Source organism: Hyperolius riggenbachi, chromosome 6 (assembly GCF_040937935.1).
Source record: "Hyperolius riggenbachi isolate aHypRig1 chromosome 6, aHypRig1.pri, whole genome shotgun sequence".
NCBI lineage: Eukaryota > Metazoa > Chordata > Amphibia > Anura > Hyperoliidae > Hyperolius > Hyperolius riggenbachi.
Window position 1 is genome coordinate 24,106,818 of NC_090651.1, and position 23,821 is coordinate 24,130,638.

Sequence of the window (23,821 nt, forward strand, 5' to 3'; positions counted from 1 at the left end):
AAAGCTTATCAAGCTGATAGGCTGGTGTGGGGAGTGTGCGTGAGCCGAGCACACGGGCTGCAATTCGAGGATATCAGCGGCGAAACTCTTGGACGTTACAATGTAACTGCATGTGCACAACAGTTACAAGCCTAAACCTGGGTCAGAAGGAACCCTCCGAGGCTACGGCTGCTCGCAACTGCCGCTGGAGATCGATCCGCTGTGGGGGAAGGTGGGAGCCACCCCCCCCCAGAAGTTCCGGAGTCCAATCTAAATTTCGCGGAGGGAAAGTTGCGAGAGCTGGTGAATTGCAAAGAGTCCGCAGATCAGGCATGTATGATTTACGTTGTTATATGGCGTTACCTGTGTTGTATTTGGTGTTATAACAATGGAGTTGTTAATGTGTACATTCGGTGTTAATTGCAGCTTGGAGGCTGTGTGCTTCATTTTTTTTTCTTTCGTTCTTTCCTCCTTCTCTGTTTTTGTTTTTGTTTTTCTCTCTCCCTGTCCAGAGATTGGGAAGGATGCCAGATGTGTGAGGGGGTCCCCCGCGGCAGAGAGAAGCCAGCAGTGTTTCAGTCTGTTAGTATTGGATGAGGGGAGGAGGGAAGGGAGAGAGGAGAGGTAAGCGAGTGAGAGACAGTGGTAAGCTGGGTTTTTTTTTCTTTTTTTTTTCGGTGAGCTGGGTAGACAGGAAGGCACAGCCCTTGTCTCTGGGTCGCTGTGAAAGTAAGTTTGTACCTACAGCTGAGATAATGGGTGAGTTGTTTTTTTTGTTTGTCTTTCCTCGGTGCGTTTCCAGTCAGTGCTGCTAAAATGTTTCTAAATGTCTGCAAATGTGTAATGTTGTTTGGTCAGCTCCGGCTGATAAATGTTCGTCTCAGAAGAAGTTTCTGGCTGGGATGGTAACAGTTAAAGTGGTTTGGAGTTGTATAGCGCGCTCGGGCAGTTCTGAGTTATGTCTGCGAGGTAGTGAGAGAGATTTCCACGTCACTGGGTGATACTAAGATGTATAGTATTTAGAATTGCAGCTGAGACTGGGTTTTTTCCTTAGGTTTTTGCGAGTATTCAAGAGAGTGTGTGGCGGAATGCTGATCTTTTTGCACTGTGTATCGATGCTGTGTATAACTATGCATAAAATATTTGTTCTGTTTGAGTTTGTTTTTTCTCCTAAGGTTTATAGGATTGAGAGGTTGCTATGGGAGCAGCCATCTTAGCTGGCAGTCCAGGACTCAAAATGGCGGCAGTAGGGAGGGCCCGCCACCAAGAGTCATGGCTCCCACACATCATGGCAGGGGGGAGGAGGGGCTGGGGGGGATCCATGTCACGTCAGGCTGTGCTTGCGGCTCCGGGCAGAGCAGCTGAAAGGAAGGGGGGTAGAAATAATGAGACATTCTACTGAGTATCTCGGATTCCGAATATTTCCCCATAGCCTGGGTCCAGGGATAGGAATGCCAGAATACGTGCACCAAGCTATTACTGTAAGACTAGCATGGTCACGGATAGGAATTGTTTCCCAGCTAGGTGCAGGGAGACACGGAGCAGCGCAGATCAGGAAAGGGTCTGTACTGAGTTGCTTATGGGAATATTCCTTTAAGTGAGGCACCTTACCGGGTGGTGCAGCATGGGTTCCCAATAGAGAAAAGGGGGGACAGTGCATCAGGGGGATGCCGGAGTTAGTAAAAAAAGGGAGTTGACCAATCCAGGTATCCGTCGCCGCTGCTGCAGAGCGGTAACGTTTTTTTTCCAGTTTTTGTCGTGGACAGGTCCAGAGTTGGACTAAGAGGTCTATGCTGGGCTGGGGCTGTTTTTTTGTGCATTTTTTTCCGTCCACTGATTGGTTAAATATGTTTTTTCCAGCTCCTATCAAGTGTAGCACAAAGAAGAAGAACTGACAGCAGTTCATGGGGCAATTATAAAGATGAAAGAATTGCCATTTACAGAGTGACAGTGTATCAGTACGGTGTTTGCCATATGACTACCTACCACGTGGGCATTCAGGGATCTGCATACAGGCATGTGACGCTGGTATGCTTAGCCCTGCTCCCTGTGTAGTTTCAGTGCAAAGTGCTCCTTCCTACAGGGAGGCAGCCATTTTTTTTGTGTAGTATGAGGGGTAGTAGCACGGCAAACATTGGTCAGAGGGTACAACACACAGAACTTCTAGCACAGCTGGTATCGCGATGAAGTTCTAGGTAAGTAAATGCGATCATGAGTAAGAGCATTGCAGGCTCACCTGCAAAGCAACAACAGGTGTGGCGTCCGTAATCTGTGCATGCGACGGCCGTCATGTACAGATGGGGGGGATGTGGAGTGAGCTGCAATGAGGTGAGAGCTTCCAAAGGTGAAGTCCGCGGGAGCATATTTTACACAGGTAAGTACTTCGGATAGTACTTAGGTAGGGGAGAGAGGTTTAACTCCAATCTACCAAAAAAGAGTAAACAGAGTTCATGAGAACCATAAAGCAACGAGATCAATTGCGGTATATATTGATCAATTTAAAGTGTACAGAGTACAAGCCGCAGGGCGAATCCCAAATCATTAATAAGAATTGATTTGTTTGTATTTCGATTTCAGGAGTTTGGCAATATGGACTCGAGACAGCTGCAGTGCTGGCAGCAAAGATGGATATGTCAGTCGGATAAGCGAAAGGTTCCAGATGCCAATCTGAGGTTGGAGAACAGCGAGATTCCTGAAATTGGAAAGAGACTAAAACACGAGATTCCTGAAATTGGAAAGAGACTAAAACACGAGATTCCTGAGATCGGAAAACGACTAAAAGAACTGACTGAGCAAAGCATAGTGCAAATTGCTAATGTTTTTCTTTTCCAAGGTGGTGCTCTTATAATGAAGAGTACCGTGCTGATGGTGATCCTAGGTTGCCATTTCGTCCTAGGAGAACGAAGAGAGGACATTCTCATGTATAATAAGGGGTTAATGAGAATGCAAGGCCCAAGCATGTTAATGTTTGGTGACAAAGGTACTAATCCTTTCACACCTCCCTCCGCTTGGCACAGATGGACCAAGCAGGGATGTCGGAAACGAGCACTTGTGCCAGGTGAAAACAAATTTCAGGGCACAAGGTGGGTGACAGGTCTGAAGGGTCGGGTGTGCGGGCAGTATGAATTGAATAGCAGGGTAAATCTGCTATTGAATGCCACACTCCCAGAATCGATGCACCGATCCAAAGTTTTGTTAAAAGGTACATTGCATTACAATGGGTACATGCAAAAGGTGGAGTGTGTGATTCAGGGGTACCTTGTCTTGGTTATCTAGAGTGAGATGGTTCCAGATTGGAGAGGAACGAGTAGGAGGCGTCAATTCTCCTGCATCAGAGACGCGGGGGACAACATCACACTCTGGAACTACCAACAGAGAGTGCCTCTGAAACAACGATACACACGTAAAGGCTGGAAAGCCGAGGGGTGGTGGTTCTCAAAACAAGAAGTAAAAATTGAGATCGAGCCACATTTCCAGGTGACAAAGAGGGTGGGGAGAGCGGTCCCGGGGGAGGGAAAGCCAACACAGGGAACCCCATTCACATTACACGGGTCACAACAGGGGACGATATTACACAGTCCATATGCAGCCGCTTATCCTCATGCTAGTTGGGTAAGTGAAGAGGTACTCTTAATTGAAAGATTGCAGAGAGTACAGTCTTCCCGACCTCAGGTACATATTGTGCCTCAGGACATAAGGGGGGAAGAGGTCCAATCAGGACAGTTGGGGACATATTTTGTCAGGGAGATGCTTAAAGATCCTGTCCAACTGAGATTGGACAAGGGGAGGTATATTAATTTTTCTGGAGAAGGATCTTTTGCATGGAAGCTTCGAGATGTTTGGGTGAACAAATGGAAACGGTGCAACATTCCTTTAGGCACCGCCACTTCCTTAGTTCCCACCTCAACACATGTCTTACACCATGACCTGAGAGGTCAAACTTTTTTGGTGCTAGACGGGGAGGTGAAACGAGTAGGGTTGTCCTCATGCGGGCAATTCTCCCAGAGGTACCTGTGTTTGCCGGGGCAAGTCAAATTTAGTGAAGAAGCCTGCGGGCTCAATATAACACAGAATGCGAGGCTACCATTCAAAAGATCCACCCTGAAGCCAAACCGATAGTTCCGGTGGCTGAAGGAAAGGTTTGTTTTTTTAGCATCATGTATAAGGACACATTCAAGGTACATGTTCATAATTGTTCCGATAAGGGGGATCTGTCAAGGGGAACATATTGGGTGAGCGGAGATCCCATATGGATCCAGTCATCCAGGTTTGATGACGTTATTTCTCAAATTGTTAAGAGAACTCTAAAGTTCAAAGTTTCACGGGAAGTTCCCCTCCTGAAGGAGAACACGACAGGGGACAAAGGGGAACAGGGTTTGATCCAAGACGACCAGATTTGATACAGCGGTTAAACAAACAGTACACTAAGTTAGAGGTAAGATTTCACCATGATCCAGGTGATCTTAACGAGGTAGAACACAAAAATAAGCAGGTGAGTTCCAGTCTGACCTGGTGGAAAAGGTTTTCTGTGATGTTCCAGGGATACTCGGACAGGGCCTCTGCAGGTCAAAAGTTCTTCCTACACCCACTGGTCGTCTGGATGGGGATGACAACTTTAGGCATCATTATCCAGGTGAGGTTGTGTGTTAAAATTACGTAGAACAAATTAACCTGGTCAAGAGATTGGTGCCTCATAAACAATCTCATGAACCAATATTTTTAAATTAAGGGATATACAGGGTTACGGGTATAGGTTTAGTAGTACCGGTAATGGAGCTGATTGTATAAAGGCGCTCTTTTAGAAGGCACCTGGCACTGCTCCGTTGTGTAACAACCAAACGAGTTTCACTTTTCTGTGGTCATGCAAGTTTGTGAGTGATACGTAAGTGACGCAAATGCTAAGCATGTGGTATAGAGGGACTTAGAAGTAGGGCCTCCCCAGAGAGCCTGGTTACAGGAAGACCAAGAGGTCTTGCTCTCTCTCTTCCAGGGATAACCGCCTAGAGCAGAGAAGTTGTGTGAGCACGAACATCGAAAAGTGAAACCTAAAGAAAAGAAACCAGGTACTGGTGGGTTCAGAAGCTGGGATCTGCGGGTCAAGCCTTTTTAGGGGGTATTGTTATAATTTAAGTAGGCCTCAGTTATTTGGACTGAGTTAGTCAAAAAGGCTTGGGGAGCAGACCTGCCCTTTAAGGGGATTTTCTCTTAGAGAGAAAATCTTCAGTTCTGTCAGAACTAGAACATACCAAGAAGCTGTTCTATGGACAAGGCCACAGGTCTCCCTGACCTGGGGATGTACACCACTAGAACAATAAACATCAGCCATATTTACTAAACACCACATTCTTCTATGTATGTCAAAAGCCGCATTGACCACGAGTGGGTCCACCAATAGTCTGATCTAGTTGATGGCGAAGATGATGTCATATTTAACTCTTTTCTAGTCGGTATTAAAGCCCGAGTGAGCGATGGGAGCTCACTCTGCTTCTTACTTTCACACTAGCTCTCAATGCTGACTGGAACCTCTAAGTAGTTTTCATTCTATATGTAATCTGATATAATGTATGCTGTACATAGGTAGTCTAGTGTAACGTAGGTTAGAAAGAAGGTACCTGATCGACTTCAGCAGGAAGTTTAATCAAGAAGCTTGTAACGCAACATGAAGATTGGCGTGGCTAGGATATGATGAACTGTATCTATCTGCATTTCTGTTTCCTGAATAAATAACGTGGATATTGAAGAAGCCTGAGAAAGTCTATCTCCTGCTTGCTGTGTTGAGAGTCAAGTTATCTCACAGTCCGTGAGACGCAACTATAAGAAGTTGCTGGTGCCGGAAAAAGGTGATTAGAACAGTTTATAACAGTGATCAGCTGTCATAGGCTTCAGTCTATGACAGCCAATCACCTCCGAGCCCACAGAAGGGACAGCCTTGTCACATGGCTGTCCCCAGTACAGCTCTGCCTTAGATTGCAGCCATCTAACAGTCTTCAAGCAGCGATTGCCGCTGGGAGACTGAAAGCGTAGCGGAGCTCTGCCTACCAAGCAGGAGATGCGCGCAGCGTGTGCACAATCTCCTGCAAAAGCAAGCCCCAGGACTTTACGTCGATCGGCATTAGGCGGTCCTGGGACTGCCATCGCGGTCACGCCCATTGGCGTGATGAGGTCCTTAGGTAGTTAATTGACTCACGGGCCCATTGGAACAGGAAGTTGTCTGATAGATCTTTGATTATGTTTTTAGGGAGTGAGATATTAAGGGCAAATGATTTGGCTAGATTAATTTTGTAATTTGCTAGATAGCCAAATATATGAATTTTTTCCAAAAGGCTAGGTAAGATAGTTCTAGGCGAGGTGAGCAAGAAAAGGAGATTGTCAGCAAAGGCTGAGACCTTATGTTCATTCCCATGTATCACAACACCTTTAATACAAAGATCACTTTTAATTGCTCTGAGGAAGGGTTCTAATATGGCGATGAACATAAGTGGAGATAGGAAGCAGCCTTGTCAAGTGCCATTGGTTAAAAAAAAAGATTCAGAAAGCATATCATTGACTTTCGCAGAGGGATTAGAGTACAGTAACAATCTAGTTCAACATCTGATCATCAATCCCCACTATGCATAAGATAGCTTTAAAGCGGATCCAAACTAATTATAACAAGTAACTTGTCTATATAGCTTTACACAAAAAATCTAGCTGCAAACAGCTTGAACAGTATATGATTATTTATTCCTGCGATACAATGAGAGCAGCCATTTTCTGCTTTACATCATTACACATAGGCAAGCTGCTATGCATCTCCAGCCCTCAGCCTGTGAAAACTCCACTCCCCTCTCCTCCTCCCTCCTCTCCTCTGCCTCTGAAATCTCTGGCTAGTAACACCTACTCCTGCCCAGACTGAGCTTCCATAAGTTCTTGCTACTCAGAATGCCAAAGTACTGGAGAAGCTGAAGGCAAGGCTTGTTTAGTTTATAGGGAATTAGAGTATTAAAAAAAAAAAAGTATTTGGCTTGCCGAATCCCCTATAAACTATATGAAAGGAAAACAATTATGCAATGAGTAAAAGTCTATCATGGATCCATTTTAAGGAAGTCCCAGGCCACTCTGTCAAAGACTTTCTCTGCATCCGTGGAGAGAAAGAATCCACCACGGAACACCTAGAAAATCATGACTGAACTCCCACAACTCTCATAGTTCTGTCTCTGGCCTCTCTGCCAGGGGGGAATCCAATTTGCTCAGGGAAGATTCTTGGTTCCAGCACTGGAATAAGCCTAGAAGCTAAATTTTGGCAAAAATCTTTATGTTAAGATTTAGGAGCGAAATAGGTCAATAACTGGAGCAGCATTGTAGGACCTTTTCTGGTTTATGGATGACTGTGATATGCACCTCCAGGAGCTTCTAGAGGGAGTAGTGGAGGCAGAGACCAAATTAAAGGCAGATCTAAAGTGGGGGGCAAGTTAGCAAAGATTTTGTAATAATGGGAGGAAAGTGCATCTGGACCTGGGCTGTTGTTGGGTTTTATGTCTTCAACTGCCAACAAGAAATCATTAGTTGTAAGTGTAAGAACCTTGAGAGCCGAAGCAAAGAAAATAGGAGCCGGGAATTTTGGGTCCACCATGTGCCACCATAGGCCGTAATTTAAACTACGGCTATAGCGGGGCTCAGAAGATAATTTGGGCACCAGCAAAAAGACGGGGCCCAAGTTACTTTAAAAACACTGTAATGAGGCAGCCAGCAATAGCCGAATTATGTCTTTCCCCTATGTCCATGGCGGCTTGGAGGAGGAATAGCGTTTAGGAATAGCCGAATAGGCGTGTTTTGGCATCACCCTGTGCCAGGAAATTTCCTGATGCTGTTTTTACATATACGCCTCGAGGAAGAGAATTAGTTTCTGCTGCACTGCCCCAAAATACTGCAACCAAGGAAATCTTGTTTAAAAAATTGATCAAACTATTTCCAGACTTTCACGCATTAGAGGATAAGAGAAAACGACATCCTACTAGGAGAATAGAAATCCTCAGTGACAATTGCTGCACACTATGTCACAGCATGCCACAGAATGAGAAGAGCATAAATGAACTGTAAACCTAAAAATGTCCATGAACTGCTAATCCACCGTGCCCCTACCCTATCCCCTTCCATGTCCCCAATTTCCTCCTGCTTTGGCAATGCCTCTGTGAATCGTGGTCATGCCAATAAAGCATTGATATTATTTGATCAACTAACAGCTATACACATAAAAAGGAATAACCTTGTGGTTATAGATAACAGTTATGGAGAATTTCACTTCCTTATTTAACTGTTATCTATAACCACCATTGATTCTTTTTTTTTATTTGAATTGCTGTATTTGCTTAAGTGCGGTTTTAAGAACAATGCTCAGTTTTTTAAAACACTTCACACAATTTGCGAAACACTACAGGTGGGGAGGAGGGCTGCTGGCACAGCATTCAGGAGGTAGCCCAATAAAAGGAAGAGGCTGGATAGGAGTTGGAATGAGAGATCACTGAGCACTCAGGTAGTCTGCTGCTTCTTCACCTCTTCCACACCGACTCTGCAACTTCTGGGGGTAACAGGTACTCTTCCCTTTACATTTCATGACTCTCTCTCCTATGCAAAGCTGAGCTGTGAGTTACCGGGTCAGGTTTTATTAACCTCCGGAACGATATACCTGACACTGCGTCAGGCAAGACATTTTTGCAGAAAACGGTATGCCCGACAGTGTCAGGCATGCCGCTCAGGAGGTTTCCCTAGGTACAGGAGCCCCACAATATAATTTAGCTAGGTGTAGGGGCTCCTGTACACTGTAGGCAGCATTAGGTATGTTAGTAATGGTGCCCCCTGTGACGTATGCGCAGTCACCCACCAATTCCTGTTCCCTTTGCTGCAGTTTACCATAAAGCCTCAGACCCTGAGGGAATCCTGAAGACAGTCAGAACTGCAGGCAAAGTAACCTTTTGGATTGGTTGATGAGTCCACACACAGTCCAATTTTGATTGTATATACAATCGATCTAATCTGTGCTCTCATATAGAGGCCAGGTCGCTGCCACCAATCCGCAATAAAAGCGTGCGGATGCGCTTATTCTAACTCTAGCTAAATCCTGTAGGAAAAAGGGTTAATTTGACAACCTTTCTAGAGATAGCAAACCTAACAATATTTAATATCAAAACAGTTATGGTAGCATGACTCTCTTTGAAGATGTGAATTCTTTTGGCGGAGATTTGTTTCAGAACAGCACTTAGACGAACGATTTTTTAATTGTTTATTTAAAGAAATAATGCAGAACAAAATATAGCAATAGAAACAAATGGATACAGAAATAATACGGGTTCAATATGAAAATAATAGCTGATTACAGTCTGAGCAGTTTGTCAAGTTACTGTGTCCTTTGCGATAATCAGTCCCACAGAAGATTTGAAGTCCAGTTATGGAAAGTTCTGTGGAATAGATAGAAATCTTGGAATGCCAATCCTTTGATGGTATGGGATAGCTGGACAAAAGACTCTCTCCTCTGTCCAGCATTGTTGGTTTTAACTCTTCCTCTGCCAGAGGGCGGAGTTGTAAAAGGAGATGGGTGTTGTATACCTTCTCCCGCCCTTTGTCATGACAAGCAGAAAGAATAGGCAATAACTGGAATGATCATAGCTCGGCAACAGATCAAAACCTGCAGCGAGTGACACGGGCGCGCTTCTAGCATTCTCTGTGTCACACAGATACCAAACATGTGCATCTTGGGGTATCCCAAGGCAGATCACACTGTTGCTTGTTTTTGGATAGTGGTAGGAACATTCTGATTGGTTCCACCACACACAAATCATTACTAATAATGGTCTGCTAATTTTGTAATGGCTAGCCTCGACAGAAAACTGATTATTTTAGTAAAATGACTGAATGACTTATTCCTTCATATCAAGGTGAATTAAAAGTAATTCTCTGTAACGCTCTAACTCCCCTCAGGCTAGATGCAGGAATGTGGGGCTTAATGACTTTATGAGGGGTCTGGCCTAGCTAGTATCATCTTTGAAGTAGATTTGTGAGCTATGTGAATGCTCTGGTTTTAGGGTTTTATTGGAGATCTTCAGGAAGTATAAACAAGCACTCACATTCCCCATTGCAGGGCTGGTGAGCTGGAAGAGCACTGATTTTCTAAAAGCCAAGCAAATGAATTTAAAGAGGAACTCCAGTGAAAATAATGTAGTTAAAAAAAAGTGCTTCATTTTTTACCATCATTATGTATAAATGATTTAGTCAGTGTTTGCTCTTTGTAAAATCTTTCCTCTCCCAGATTCACATTCTGACATGTATTACATGGTGACATTTTTACTGTGGGCAGGTTATGTAGCTGCTCCTAGCTGTTTTGGCTGTTAGAGACAGCTGTAAACAGCTAATTCCTGTCTGTGAACATTGTTACATTGTGGCAGTTTGCCTAGAGTACTGTGGTACTCAGAGCTTCTTGTGGGAGGGGTTTCAGCACAAAATCAGTCATACAGCGCCCCCTGATGGTCTGTTTGTGAAATGCAATAGATTTGTCATGTAAAAGGGGGTATCAGCTACTGATTGGGATAAAGTTCAATTCTAGGTTGGAGTTTCTCTTTAAAGGGGCTCTCCAGATCATAGTTTGGGCGCATTTACATGCGCTTGCCGCAATGGCATTCACAAAAACGTGACACCCCCCTGATCCCCCCAATCCCCTGATCCAGACGCTATATTGATACCAAGCCTTGTTCCAGCGATCGCAGCAGCCTTCCTGCAAAGCTGCGTTTTTCTCCGGTATGAGGAGGATTGGGACTGACGTCGTGATGCTTCTCCCCGGGGAATACTAGACCTGTGCTGCTGTGATTTGCTGGAACAAGGCTTGGTATGTATATAGGGGCTGGATCAGGGGGATTATGAGGGGATCGGGAGGTGGGGGCACTATTACTAACATCCCTATTGCTGCCTACATTGTTCAGAAGCCCCTACATATAGCTAAATTATACTGTGGGGCTCCTGTACCTAGCTAACCTATACTCAGGGACACCTGTACTTAGCTAGCCTATACTGGGCAACACCTGTACTTAGCTAGCCTATACTGGGCAACACCTGTACTTAGCTAGCCTATACTAGGGGACACCTGTACTTAGCTAGCCTATACTGGGGGACACCTGTACTTAGCTAGCCTATACTGGGGGACACCTGTACCTAGCTAGCCTATACTGGGCAACACCTGTACCTAGCTAGCCTATACTGGGGGACACCTGTACCTAGCTAGCCTATACTGGGAAACACCTGTACCTAGCTAGCCTATACTGGGGGACACCTGTACCTAGCTAGCCTATACTGGGCAACACCTGTACCTAGCTAGCCTATACTGAGGGACACCTGTACCTACCTAGCCTATAATAGGGGAAATCTGTACCTACCTAGCCTATACTGGGGGAAACCTGTACCTAGCTAGCCTATACTGGGGGACACCTGTACCTACCTAGCCTATACTGGGGGACACCTGTACCTACCTAGCCTATACTGGGGGACACCTGTACCTACCTAGCCTATAATGGGGGAAATCTGTACCTACCTAGCCTATACTGGGGGACACCTGTACCTAGCTAGCCTATACTGGGGGCACCTAGACCTGGCTACCTACCTACAATAATCTGCGGGGGGATTCTGAAGACAGATGGGCACCACACGGTGGGCAACACAGGACAGGTAATATAGAAATGCACAAACAGGAGTACATTTTTACATTTGGGGGGGGGGGGGGGGAGAGGCAGCGGCGATGCAATGGGCGTGGCTGATTCCCAAGCAATTACATGTTGAAATGTATCGGGAATCAGCCTGGTGAGTATGGGCAGCTGACCGATCTCTCTCTAATCAGAAAGATTTCTCTTGGTCGATTCTGCCCATTATCTCTAGATGTATGGCCACCTTTATATTTGTATTAGAACAGGTTGAGCAGCTTTAGCTTTTATTACATCCAAAATGTACACTAGACTCCTGCATGACACATATTGTTAAAGGAGTACTATCGATTGAAACGACTTTTTTTTTTAATACTGTATATTAGTGTACACATTACCACTAGTGCTAGGGGCACTTTATTTATTCACCCAGGTCTCTCTCTTGCTATCCCTGCTTAAAAATTCACTTCTCACACAGCTCATAGTAGTTTGGGTCACCCTGAGCTGCTTGGTTACTCTGTCACACAGCTCACAAATATATTTCACTGTGTCACTCACAGCATGCAGGAGACATGAGGAGAAATAGGCTGATCTGAGGTGGTAACAGGTAACTAAATGAGCTGGAATATTGCTGGAATATAACTAGCTATAAACAATAGTCTGTGTTTACACTCAGTCTGGCTGCCTGCTTGTGGTGATTCACTCCAGGCTGCATCCACTTTACAAGCTGCTGAGAGGGGCAGACCACTGTTTACAATTAGCATTATTAGTATCTTTATCAGTCAAGAGAAGCAAAGATAATAAACACACATTGCTAGAATCTTTAACCCCTTACCACCATATCAATAAGATTCTTTCAGCAAGGTGATAATTAAACTATAAACTGAGGAGTTGATAGCAACTCCCCTGTGCAGACATGGGCTTAGCCCTCTGGGAGCCCTCAGCATATAGATACATTTGTATCAAACACTGACGGCCAAAACTGACGGAGGATTTTACAGCTGAGAGGAACAGCTGTGTGAGGAATCAAATTGCTCCTAGTACTTGTCCTAATGTGTGCTACAACATACAGCATTTAAAAATAAATGCATACATCGATAGTATTCCTTTAAGTTACAGGAAAAAAGGTTATGAAAATTAATTTGATCACTTTTTGCACAGAAATCCAGCAGAAACTGAACACCGAGGAGGTTAATCATACTGGGAGGTCATGGGGTAAAGAGACAGAAGTGTCATGTCTCCCAGAGTGGGGTATTCTGGGGGTGTGATGGGGTAAAGAGACAGAAGTGTCATGTCTCCCAGAGTGGGGTATTCTGGGGGTGTGATGGGGTAAGTGACAGAGAAGTGTTGTGTCCCCAGAGTGGGGTATTCTGGGGGTGTGATGGGGTAAAATGACAGAGAAGTGTTGTGTCCCCAGAGTGGGGTATTCTGGGGGGTGTGATGGGGTAAGTGACAGAGAAGTGTTGTGTGCCCAGAGTGGGGTATTCTGAGGGTGTGATGGGGTAAGTGACAGAGAAGTGTTGTGTGCCCAGAGTGGGGTATTCTGGGGGTGTGATAGGGTAAGTGACAGAGAGAAGTGTTGTGTGCCCAGAGTGGGGTATTCTGGGGGTGTGATGGGGTAAGTGACAGAGAAGTGTTGTGTGCCCAGAGTGGGGTATTCTGAGGGTGTGATGGGGTAAGTGACAGAGAAGTGTTGTGTGCCCAGAGTGGGGTATTCTGGGGGTGTGATAGGGTAAGTGACAGAAAGAAGTGTTGTGTGCCCAGAGTGGGGTATTCTGGGGGTTGTGATGGGGTAAGTGACAGAGAAGTGTTGTGCGCCCAGAGTGGGGTATTCTGGGGGTGTGATAGGGTAAGTGACAGAGAGAAGTGTTGTGTGCCCAGAGTGGGGTATTCTGGGGGTGTGATGGGGTAAGTGACAGAGAAGTGTTGTGCGCCCAGAGTGGGGTATTCTGGGGGTGTGATGGGGTAAGTGATAGAGAAGTGTTGTGCGCCCAGAGTGAGGTATTCTGGGGGTGTGATGGGGTATGTGACAGAGAAGTGTTGTGCGCCCAGAGTGGGGTATTCTGGGGGTTGTGATGGGGTAAGTGACAGAGAAGTGTTGTGTCCCCAGAGTGGGGTATTCTGGGGGTGGGGGGTGTGATGGGGTAAAGTGACAGAGAAGTGTTGTGTGCCCAGAGTGGGGTATTCTGGGGGTTGTGATGGGGTAAGTGACAGAGAAGTGTTGTGTCCCCAGAGTGGGGTATTCTGGGGGTGGGGGGTGTGATGGGGTAAAGTGACAGAGAAGTGTTGTGTGCCCAGAGTGGGGTATTCTGGGGGTTGTGATGGGGTAAGTGACAGAGAAGTGTTGTGTGCCCAGAGTGGGGTATTCTGGGGGTTGTACAAAAAAGACCATTGCGCTTCAACTCCAGGTTACCAGCCAATCAAATTCCAATATCAGACTTGTCCACTTAGGCAAATCACACGTTGTGCTGCTCCAATGTTGGGGAAAGTGCAAGTAAATCTAAGAAAAGAAGGAGCGCTCTAAGTGCGTTACCAAGGTGGAAACTTTATTGGCAATAACAAATTCAATACTCACAGGATGATAGATTAAAATCGCTTGTCAGCGGGAAAGCCACCCGCTAAACCCCTCTGCGGCAACGTTGCACGCGCTGTGGCCAGCAGCGCAGTGTCCGGTGGAACCAGGAGGCTCGTCTTGCGAGGCGGTGGGCGGGGCCTACAAACGGAGTGCGTGTGACGTCATTACGCGTTTCGGCGCTCTGCGCCTTCGTCAGATGACGTCGCGCGCTCACTGATGCGTATTTATATGCTCATGGGCGCCATAATCATGGCAACCCATAGAAGCTTGTCTAAAAAAACTTTATTGTTCAGAACAAATGACAGTTATGCTGATTGCCAGCAGAAACGTGTGTGGGCGCACTGAATATAGATAAAAGCTGACTCACAGCGCGTGTGCCCATGAATAAAATGCCAAAATTGGGGCAATACAATTAAGAAGATTTTTTAGGACTAAATTTAAACAGTACCCATGCTTAAATAAGATTAATAAGAAATGTGAAAAAATATATAAATTTAAAAAATAAAAATGAAGGTAAAAATATGTATTGAATATAAGGCATGCCAGGGGGGATGTAGCGTTTTGCCATCCCCTTCACAAACCCACTCATATTATTTAGCTAGTGTAGATTCGAGAATTGAATTACATTTCCTTACAATTATCTGGAAAGGCATGTCATCAATTTGATTACATTTGGATTTTCACTATACCAGATTCATTATACAACAATGCATTATAAATAGTGCATAAATATAAAAACACTCAATAAAAGTCACAACAAACATAAATGAAGGTGCATTCTAAATAGCACCTGTAAAATTATTATAAAGATTCATGAATTATTAAATGTGATCATACACAGACTATGGCATCAATTTGAAAATATTATACATATCATTGCCAATTTCATCAACTGTTAAGAATTCCTTTCAACATTGAAATATCCTTTGGAATCCACATATATATATATATATATATATATATATATATATATATATATATATATATATATATATATATATATACACATACACATATATACATATATATACACACATATACATGCGCGCATACATATATGCACACTTGCGCACATGTATGCACAAGTGTGCACACCTGTCCAAATCCGCCACAACAAATACAAAGGGAACAGAATCGGTACATACTCATGACGGTATGTGCTTGTATATGCTCACATACACTCAACCCCATCAGTAAAAAACTATATATGTACCAATTTCCCCGGAGATGGTACCGTGCACCGGGGCACATTGATTGCACAGATCGTTACCAATACCCCCATTGCCCGAAAAGGTCACATGGGGGACCTCACAATTTCAACTAACCAACAAACAGCAGCCTACTGAGGGCTATATCTATCTACATGGTACTTCATATGTGGACTACTTTCTTCAGCCCCTGGTCTTGGAAACCCAAGCATATATACGAGATTCACTACATCTACTAGATATCTTGAGAAAATACAAATGGGAACAAAGTTATCTGTGGGTATCTCTTGATGTAACATCCCTTTATACATGCATTCCGCATGATAAGGGCTTAGAGGCAGTCCAATATTTCCTCATACAAGATGGGTCATTACCGTTTACACAGGCCCAATTTCTTCTGGACCTCCTGCAGTTTGCACTGTCACACAATTACTTTAGTTATATGGGCCAATTGTATTTACAGACCTGTGGCACCTCAATGGGGGCGGGATTTGCCCCCAGCTTTGCCAATTTATTTATGGCATTCTGGGAGAACCAACACATATGGTCAGATAACCCGTTTGCTAGGAACCTAATATTCTATAGCAGATATATTGATGACATCATTATAATCTGGGATGGAGATCGGGAAACATTGGGTAAATTTGTCAATTATTGCAACACAAATAGGTTTGGTCTAGCATTTACACATGTAGTTTCTGACCAAAACTTGGTTTTCCTAGATTTAGAATTATATTCCAACAGCCACGGGGAAATTTGTTCTAAATGCTATTTAGAATGCACCTTCATTTATGTTTGTTGTGACTTTTATTGAGTGTTTTTATATTTATGCACTATTTGTAATGCATTGTTGTATAATGAATCTGGTATAGTGAAAATCCAAATGTAATCAAATTGATGACATGCCTTTCCAGATAATTGTAAGGAAATGTAATTCAATTCTCGAATCTACACTAGCTAAATAATATGAGTGGGTTTGTGAAGGGGATGGCAAAACGCTACATCCCCCCTGGCATGCCTTATATTCAATACATATTTTTACCTTCATTTTTATTTTTTAAATTTATATATTTTTTCACATTTCTTATTAATCTTATTTAAGCATTGGTACTGTTTAAATTTAGTCCTAAAAAATCTTCTTAATTGTATTGCCCCAATTTTGGCATTTTATTCATGGGCACACGCGCTGTGAGTCAGCTTTTATCTATATTCAGTGCGCCCACACACGTTTCTGCTGGCAATCAGCATACTTGTCATTTGTTCTGAACAATAAAGTTTTTTAGACAAGCTTCTATGGGTTGCCATGATTATGGCGCCCATTAGCATATAAATACGCATCAGTGAGCGCGTGACGTCATCTGACGAAGGCGCAGAGCGCCGAAACGCGTAATGACGTCACACGCACTCCGTTTGTAGGCCCCGCCCACCGCCTCGCAAGACGAGCCTACTGGTTCCACCGGACACTGCGCTGCTGGCCACAGCGCGTGCAACGTTGCCGCAGAGGGGTGTAGCGTGTGGCTTTCCCGCTGACAAGCGATTTTAATCTATCATCCTGTGAGTATTGAATTTGTTATGCGCAATAAAGTTTCCACCTTGGTAACGCACTTAGAGTGCTTATTCTGGGGGTTGTGATGGGGTAAGTGACAGAGAAGTGTTGTGTCCCCAGAGTGGGGTATTCTGGGGGTGGGGGTATGATGGGGTAAAGTGACAGAGAAGTGTTGTGTGCCCAGAGTGGGGTATTCTGGGGGTGGGGGGTGTGATGGGGTAAAGTGACAGAGAAGTGTTGTGTGCCCAGAGTGGGGTATTCTGGGGGGTGTGATGGGGTAAAGTGACAGAGAAGTGTTTTGTCCCCAGAGTGGGGTATTCTGGGGGGTGTGATGGGGTAAGTGACAGAGAAGTGTTTTGTCCCCAGAGTGGGGTATTCTGGGGGGTGTGATGGGGTAAGTGACAGAGAAGTGTTGTGTCCCCGAGTGGGGTATTCTAGGGGTGTGATGGGGTAAGTGACAGAGAAGTGTTGTGTCCCCAGAGTGGGGTATTCTGGGGGGTGTGATGGGGTAAAGTGACAGAGAAGTGTTGTGTCCCCAGTGTGGGGTATTCTGGGGGGGGGGGGGGGGGTGATGGGGTAAAGTGACAGAGAGAAGTGTTGTATCCCCCAGAATGGGGGGCATGGGTAGAAAATAAAGGTGTCCCTCTTTCTCACCTCAGAATGTAGGCAGGTATGCCTCGCTTGCCCTGAATGTCAGACCCAGTAAATAGTGACACTTGTCATCTGAATGTTCCCGGCTCTGATTTGATAGAAATGACAATCTTCTCATGCGCTGAATATCTGCAGGTCGCTGGACTGAACCGCTAATATGTGCAGCAACATGGGATTGGGAAGAAACCTCATCAAGAACCCCTGTGCAGAAGGTAAGCCTGATCCATCCCTGCTGATCATCATGTAGCAGCACAGAGTCTGCACTGACAGAACGTGCACAGGGCCCTGGGGCAAATGTAACTTGGGGGCCCTCCGGATATCTCCCCCCTTCCCCCCCTCCAGCTTCCATCACTGTGCTGCCATTAGTTCTCCCCCAGTATAGATAGCCAGATGTGTTCCCAGGGTTAGGTAGCCTTGCCGCCCCAGTATAGATAGCCAGATGTGTCCCCAGGGTTAGGTAGCCTTGCCGCCCCAGTATAGATAGCCAGATGTGTTCCCAGGGTTAGGTAGCCTTGCCGCCCCAGTATAGATAGCCAGATGTGTTCCCAGGGTTAGGTAGCCTTGCCGCCCCAGTATAGATAGCCAGATGTGTCCCCAGGGTTAGGTAGCCTTGCCGCCCCAGTATAGATAGCCAGATGTGTTCCCAGGGTTAGGTAGCCTTGCCGCCCCAGTATAGATAGCCAGATGTGTCCCCAGGGTTAGGTAGCCTTGCCGCCCCAGTATAGATAGCCAGATGTGTCCCCAGGGTTAGGTAGCCTTGCCGCCCCAGTATAGATAGCCAGATGTGTTCCCAGGGTTAGGTAGCCTTGCCGCCCCAGTATAGATAGCCAGATGTGTTCCCAGGGTTAGGTAGCCTTGCCGCCCCAGTATAGATAGCCAGATGTGTTCCCAGGGTTAGGTAGCCTTGCCGCCCCAGTATAGATAGCCAGATGTGTCCCCAGGGTTAGGTAGCCTTGCCGCCCCAGTATAGATAGCCAGATGTGCCCCCAAGGATTAGGTAGCTAGCCCCCCTCAGTATATATAACCAGATGTGTCCCCCAGGATTAGATAGCCTCCCTCCAGTATAGCCAGATATGCCCCCCTTGCCTTAATTGTAGAGCCAGCCCTAAATGTGCAAGCTGCCATGTTGTTTAATTTTTTATGCTAAATGTATAACCATGTCTTATTCAACACAAGACAGAGAAAATTTATATCGCACTTTTCTCCTGGCAGGCTCAAAGCGCTTGAGCTGCAGCCACTAGAACATATTCTATATGTACTAGCATTGGTAGGGAGTTTTGCCCAAGGTCTCCTACTGAATAGGTGCTTACTGAAAAGAAAGAGCCAAGATTCAAACCCTGATCCCCTGTGTCAGAGGCGGAGCCCTTAACCATTACACAATCCAGCTGCTATTCACACCTGGTACAAGCATGCATCCAGTGGGGTCACACTTGGAACAAACATGCAGCACTTTACAGGGTACACAGTCATGTCACTGACTGTGCTCAGAGGCGCCCACGATCTTATCCTACCATAGTCATAAACGAATGTCCTACCTTATTATTCTTCTTCTTCTTATTATTTTATTTATTTAGTTATATAGCACTGCTATCTTCTACAGCACTTTACAGAGTACATGGTCACATGGCATGCATAAAAAAGGGCGCCAGGAAAAATGGGCCTGGCTGGATAATAGAGATGTCCCGAACGGTTCACCGGCGAACAGTACCAGGCGAACTTCAGGTGGTTCACCTTCGCCAGCGAAGGCGAACTTTCTCGGAAGTTCGATTCGCCCCATAATGCTCTATGAGGGTCAACTTTGACTCTCTACATCACAGTCAGCAGGCACATTGTAGTCAATCCGGCTACACTCAGCCCTGGAGCCCCCCCCCCCCTTATATAAGGCAGGCTCGCCGGCCATTACACTCACTCGTGTGCCTGCTAGTAGACAGACTAGGACGAGCTGCTGCAGATTTGTTCTCCTAGGGAACGATTAGTTAGGCTTTTGGCTTGTTAGCTTGCTCCTGGCTGAATCTTATTGCTTTAATAGGACCCCTGAACAGCTCTTTTCAGAGCTAATCCTGTTCTTGTGATCATTTTTTTTTCTGTGTGTCAAACACTTGTGTTGCATAGACAGCATTGATAATTCATACTGTGTGTGTGCCACTGCCAGCAGCCCAGCACATTCAGTGACTACCTGTGTGTGCTGCACATTGTACTACCCAGTACTGCATATACCTACTAGTACCTGTTGTGTTTAGTTAACCCACCTCATCACTGCATATACCTACCTTTGTGTTGAGTGAACCCACCTCACTGCATCTACCTAGCTGTTGTGTTGAGTGAGCCCACCTCACTGCATCTACCTAGCTGTTGTGTTGAGTGAACCCACCTCACTGCATCTAACTACCTTTGTGTTGAGTGAACCCACCTCACTGCATCTAACTACCTTTTGTGTTCAGTGAACCCACCCCACTGCATCTACCTACCTTTGTGTTCAGTGAACCCACCTCACTGCATATAACTACCTTTGTGTTCAGTGAACCCACCTCACTGCATCTAACTACCTTTGTGTTCAGTGAACCCACCTCACTGCATCTAACTACCTTTTGTGTTGAGTGAACCCACCTCACTGCATATAACTACCTTTGTGTTCAGTGAACCCACCTCACTGCATATACCTAGCATCCCCCCGAGATGGACAAATGGACAATCCAGGTAGAGGAAGAGGTAGAGGCAGACCCAGAGGAATGACACCTGGCACCGGCAGGTCTGTGCGAGGTCGTGTTGATGTGATTTCGTGTGGACCTGGCCCAAAGTACAGTGCTCAGAAGAAGGAATGTGCCATCACTTCCCAAAATTGTTAGGGTGTGGTTGACTATTTAACACAGAACACCTCATCTCCCGCAGCCACCAGCGCTACTACAAGCACCACATCCGCCGCATTTGACACTTCGCAGGAGTTATTTGGTGTGGAAATCACTGATTCACAGCCAATACTGCTACAACAAGATGAGGGCGCTAAGCAAGTTACACCACCTCATACATCTGAGTTAGGTGGCAATAGTATGGTGTGAGGAGGGGGATGATGAAGTACCTGGTGTTGGTGCAGTTGTGGAGGTGTCTGAGGAAAGCGAAGCTGGGCAGGAGGATTATGATGACGATTATACGAATGCCACGTATGTTCCTAATAGAGGAAATGACCAGGGGAACAGTTCAGAGGGGGAGTCAGAGAGGAGTAGGAGGAGAAGAGTCCATGAAAGAAGCAGAGGGAGCTCATCCTCAGAAATAGCTGGGGGCAGTGTCCGGTGCCATGTATCGGCAGCTATGGACAGCCAGCCAACATGCCCTTCAAGGTCAGCTGCTGATGCCACCATAGTGCCATCACCCCAGGGGGGCTCAGCGGTTTGGAAATTTTGTAAGGTGTGTGTCTCAGATCGGAGCAAAGCCATCTGTTGTCTCTGCCAGCAAAAATTGAGCCTTGGGAAGGCCAACACTCACGTAGGGACAAGTGCCTTACGAAGGCACCTGGAGAAAAGGCACAAACAGCAATGGTTAGAACACCTGAGGAAAAGCAGCACCCAAAAGACAAGCCACCCTCCTTCTCCTCTTCCTCCTTCAGGTGCATCATCTTCAGCCGCTTTCTCCCTTGCACCTTCACAGCCACCCTCCTCCACACTGACTCTGCCCTTGAGCAGTTCTTGCTCCTCTGCCCACAGCAGCCAGGTGTCCGTGAAGGAAGTCTTTGAGCGGAAGAAGCCAATTTCTGCCAGTCACCCTCTTGCCCGGCATCTGACAGCTGGCGTGGTGGAACTATTAGCTCGCCAGTTATTACCATACAAGCTGGTGGAGTCAGAGGCTTTCCATAAATTTGTGTCCATTGGGACACCGCAGTGGAAGATACCAGGCCGCAATTATTTTTCAAAAAAGGCCATACCCAAACTGTACCGTGCAGTTGAGAGGCAAGTGGTGTCATCTCTTGCGAAGAGCATTGGGTCAAGGGTTCACCTGACCATGGATGCCTGGTCTGCCAAGCACGGGCAGGGCCGCTACATTAGGGTCAACCTGGTGAACGATGGCAAGCAGGGAGTACGTGGCTGCGCAGCGGACCAACTTGTTGTGACACCTCCAAGGCTTGCAGGCAGGCCTCCTGCCACCTCCTCTACTTCTCCTCCTGCTACATCTTCTTCACTGTCATCCTCCTCCTCCTCCTTGGCTGAGTGGCAGTTCAACTCTAGTAGTGCTGCCATCTCCTCCTCTCCAGCTACACAGCCCCATCTCCCTAGAGCCTACGCTGCATACCAGGTACGACGGTGTTACGCCATTTTAGACATGTCTTGCCTCAAAGCGGAGAGACACACTGGACCAGCTCTCCTGGCTGCTCTTAACAAAGAGGTGGAGCAATGGCTGACCCCGCACCAGCTGGAGATCGCCAACGTGGTGGGTGACAATGGCAGCAATCTCCTTTCCGCTTTGAATTTGGGAAAGCTGACACATGTACCCTGCATGGCACATGTGCTGAATCTGGTCGTTCAAAGATTTGTGTCAAAATGCCCAGGCTTAGAGGACGTCCTGAAGCAGGCCAGGAAGTTGTGTGGGCATTTCAGGCAGTCTTACACGGCCATGGCACGCTTTGCGGACATTCAGCAGTGAAACAACTTGCCGGTGAGACACTTGATATGCGATAGCCCCACTCCCTGGAATTCCACCCTGCTCATGTTCTCTCGCCTGCTAGACCAGGAGAAAGCCATCACCCAGTACCTGTACAATTACAGTAGAAGGACACAATCTGGGAAGATGGGGATGTTTTGGCCACAGAACTGGACACTGATGCGAAATGCATGCAGGCTCATGCTGCTGTTTGAGGAGGTGACCAATCTGGTGAGTCGCACTGAAGGCACCATCAGCGACTTGATCCCATACGCTTACTTCCTGGAGCGTGCCGTGCGTAGAGTGGTGGATAAAGCTGTGGAGGAGCATGAAGAGGAACAGTTATGGCAGGAGGAGTCGTGGGAGCAATTTTTATCCGAACCAGATGTTTCCTCAACACCTGCGGCAGCACAGAGGGGGGAGGAGGAGGAAGAAGAGGAGTCATGTGGGGAAGAAGAGGAGTCAGACTCGGATGATGAGGAAGGTGTTTCTGTGGAGGAGGAGGAGGAAGAGGCGGCGGCAGAAGAACAACCGCAGCAGCCGTCACAGGGGGCTTGTGCTGTTTCACGTTCCCGTGGTATTGTTCGTGGCTGGGGGGAGGAAGAGGACTTGCGTGATGTCACTCAGGAAGAGCAAGAGGAGATGGAGAGTACGTCTGGATCTGACTTTGTGCAGATGGCCTCTTTCATGTTGTCCAGCCTATTGAGGGACCCACGTATCAAAAAACTCAAGGGGAATGACCTGTATTGGGTGGCCACGCTACTAGACCCTCGGTACAGGCACAAAGTGGTAGACCTGTTACCAACTCAACAGAAGGCGGAAAGGATGCAGCACTTGCAGTGCAAGCTGGCAATTATGCTTTACAATGCGTTTAAGGGTGATGTGACAGCACAACGCAATAAAGGTACCACTGGCAGTAATCCTCCTTCTCCCAAGTCCACGCAGGCAAGGACAGGACGCTCCAGCAATCTCATGGTGATGTAGGACATGCGGACATTCTTTAGTCCAATGCCTCGCCGTAGCCCTTCCGAATCCACCCTCCACCAACGCCTGGACCGGCAGGTAGCCGACTACCTGGCCTTAACTGTGGATGTTGACACTGCGAGCAGTGACGATGAACCCTTGGTCTACTGGGTGCGCAGGCCTGACCTGTGGCAAGAGCTGTCCCAATTTGCCATCCAACTTCTCTCTTGCCCTGCCGCAAGCGTCCTGTCAGAAAGGACCTTCAGTGCAGCTGGAGTCATTGTCACTGAGAAGAGAAGTCGCCTAAGTCACGAAAGTGTTCAGTACCTCACCTTTATCAAAATGAATGAGGCATGGATCCTGGAGGGCTACTGCCCGACCGAAGACTAAGTCAGTCCCCACACACAGCATCTCTGCCTGCAGGCCGCTTCACTGCCTTCTCCGCCACCACCAACAGGGTCCAGGAGTCTAGGCAGATTCCTGAATTTTTAAGGCTATACTAATTTTTCTGGTGCGTGTACATGCCTGCCTAATTTTTCTGGCTGCACTGCGGGCGGCTGCAACAAAAAAAAAAGCATGTACATGTGCCCATCCCCCTTCGTCATCATTA

General features: G+C 46.4%; 1 protein-coding gene across 2 annotated transcripts in view; it reads left to right on the forward strand.

The window, feature by feature from the left end:
• The window catches only part of LOC137520730 (F-box only protein 2-like), a 142,736-nt gene that overhangs the window by 68,299 nt on the left and 50,616 nt on the right, over positions 1–23,821 (forward strand). For both annotated transcript variants that reach the window (XM_068239030.1, XM_068239029.1), the window contains exon 2: positions 17,755–17,831. In XM_068239030.1, coding sequence (XP_068095131.1) covers positions 17,777–17,831 — 55 coding nt within the window. In that variant the 5' untranslated portion in view covers positions 17,755–17,776. The remainder of the gene's footprint in view (positions 1–17,754; positions 17,832–23,821) is intronic.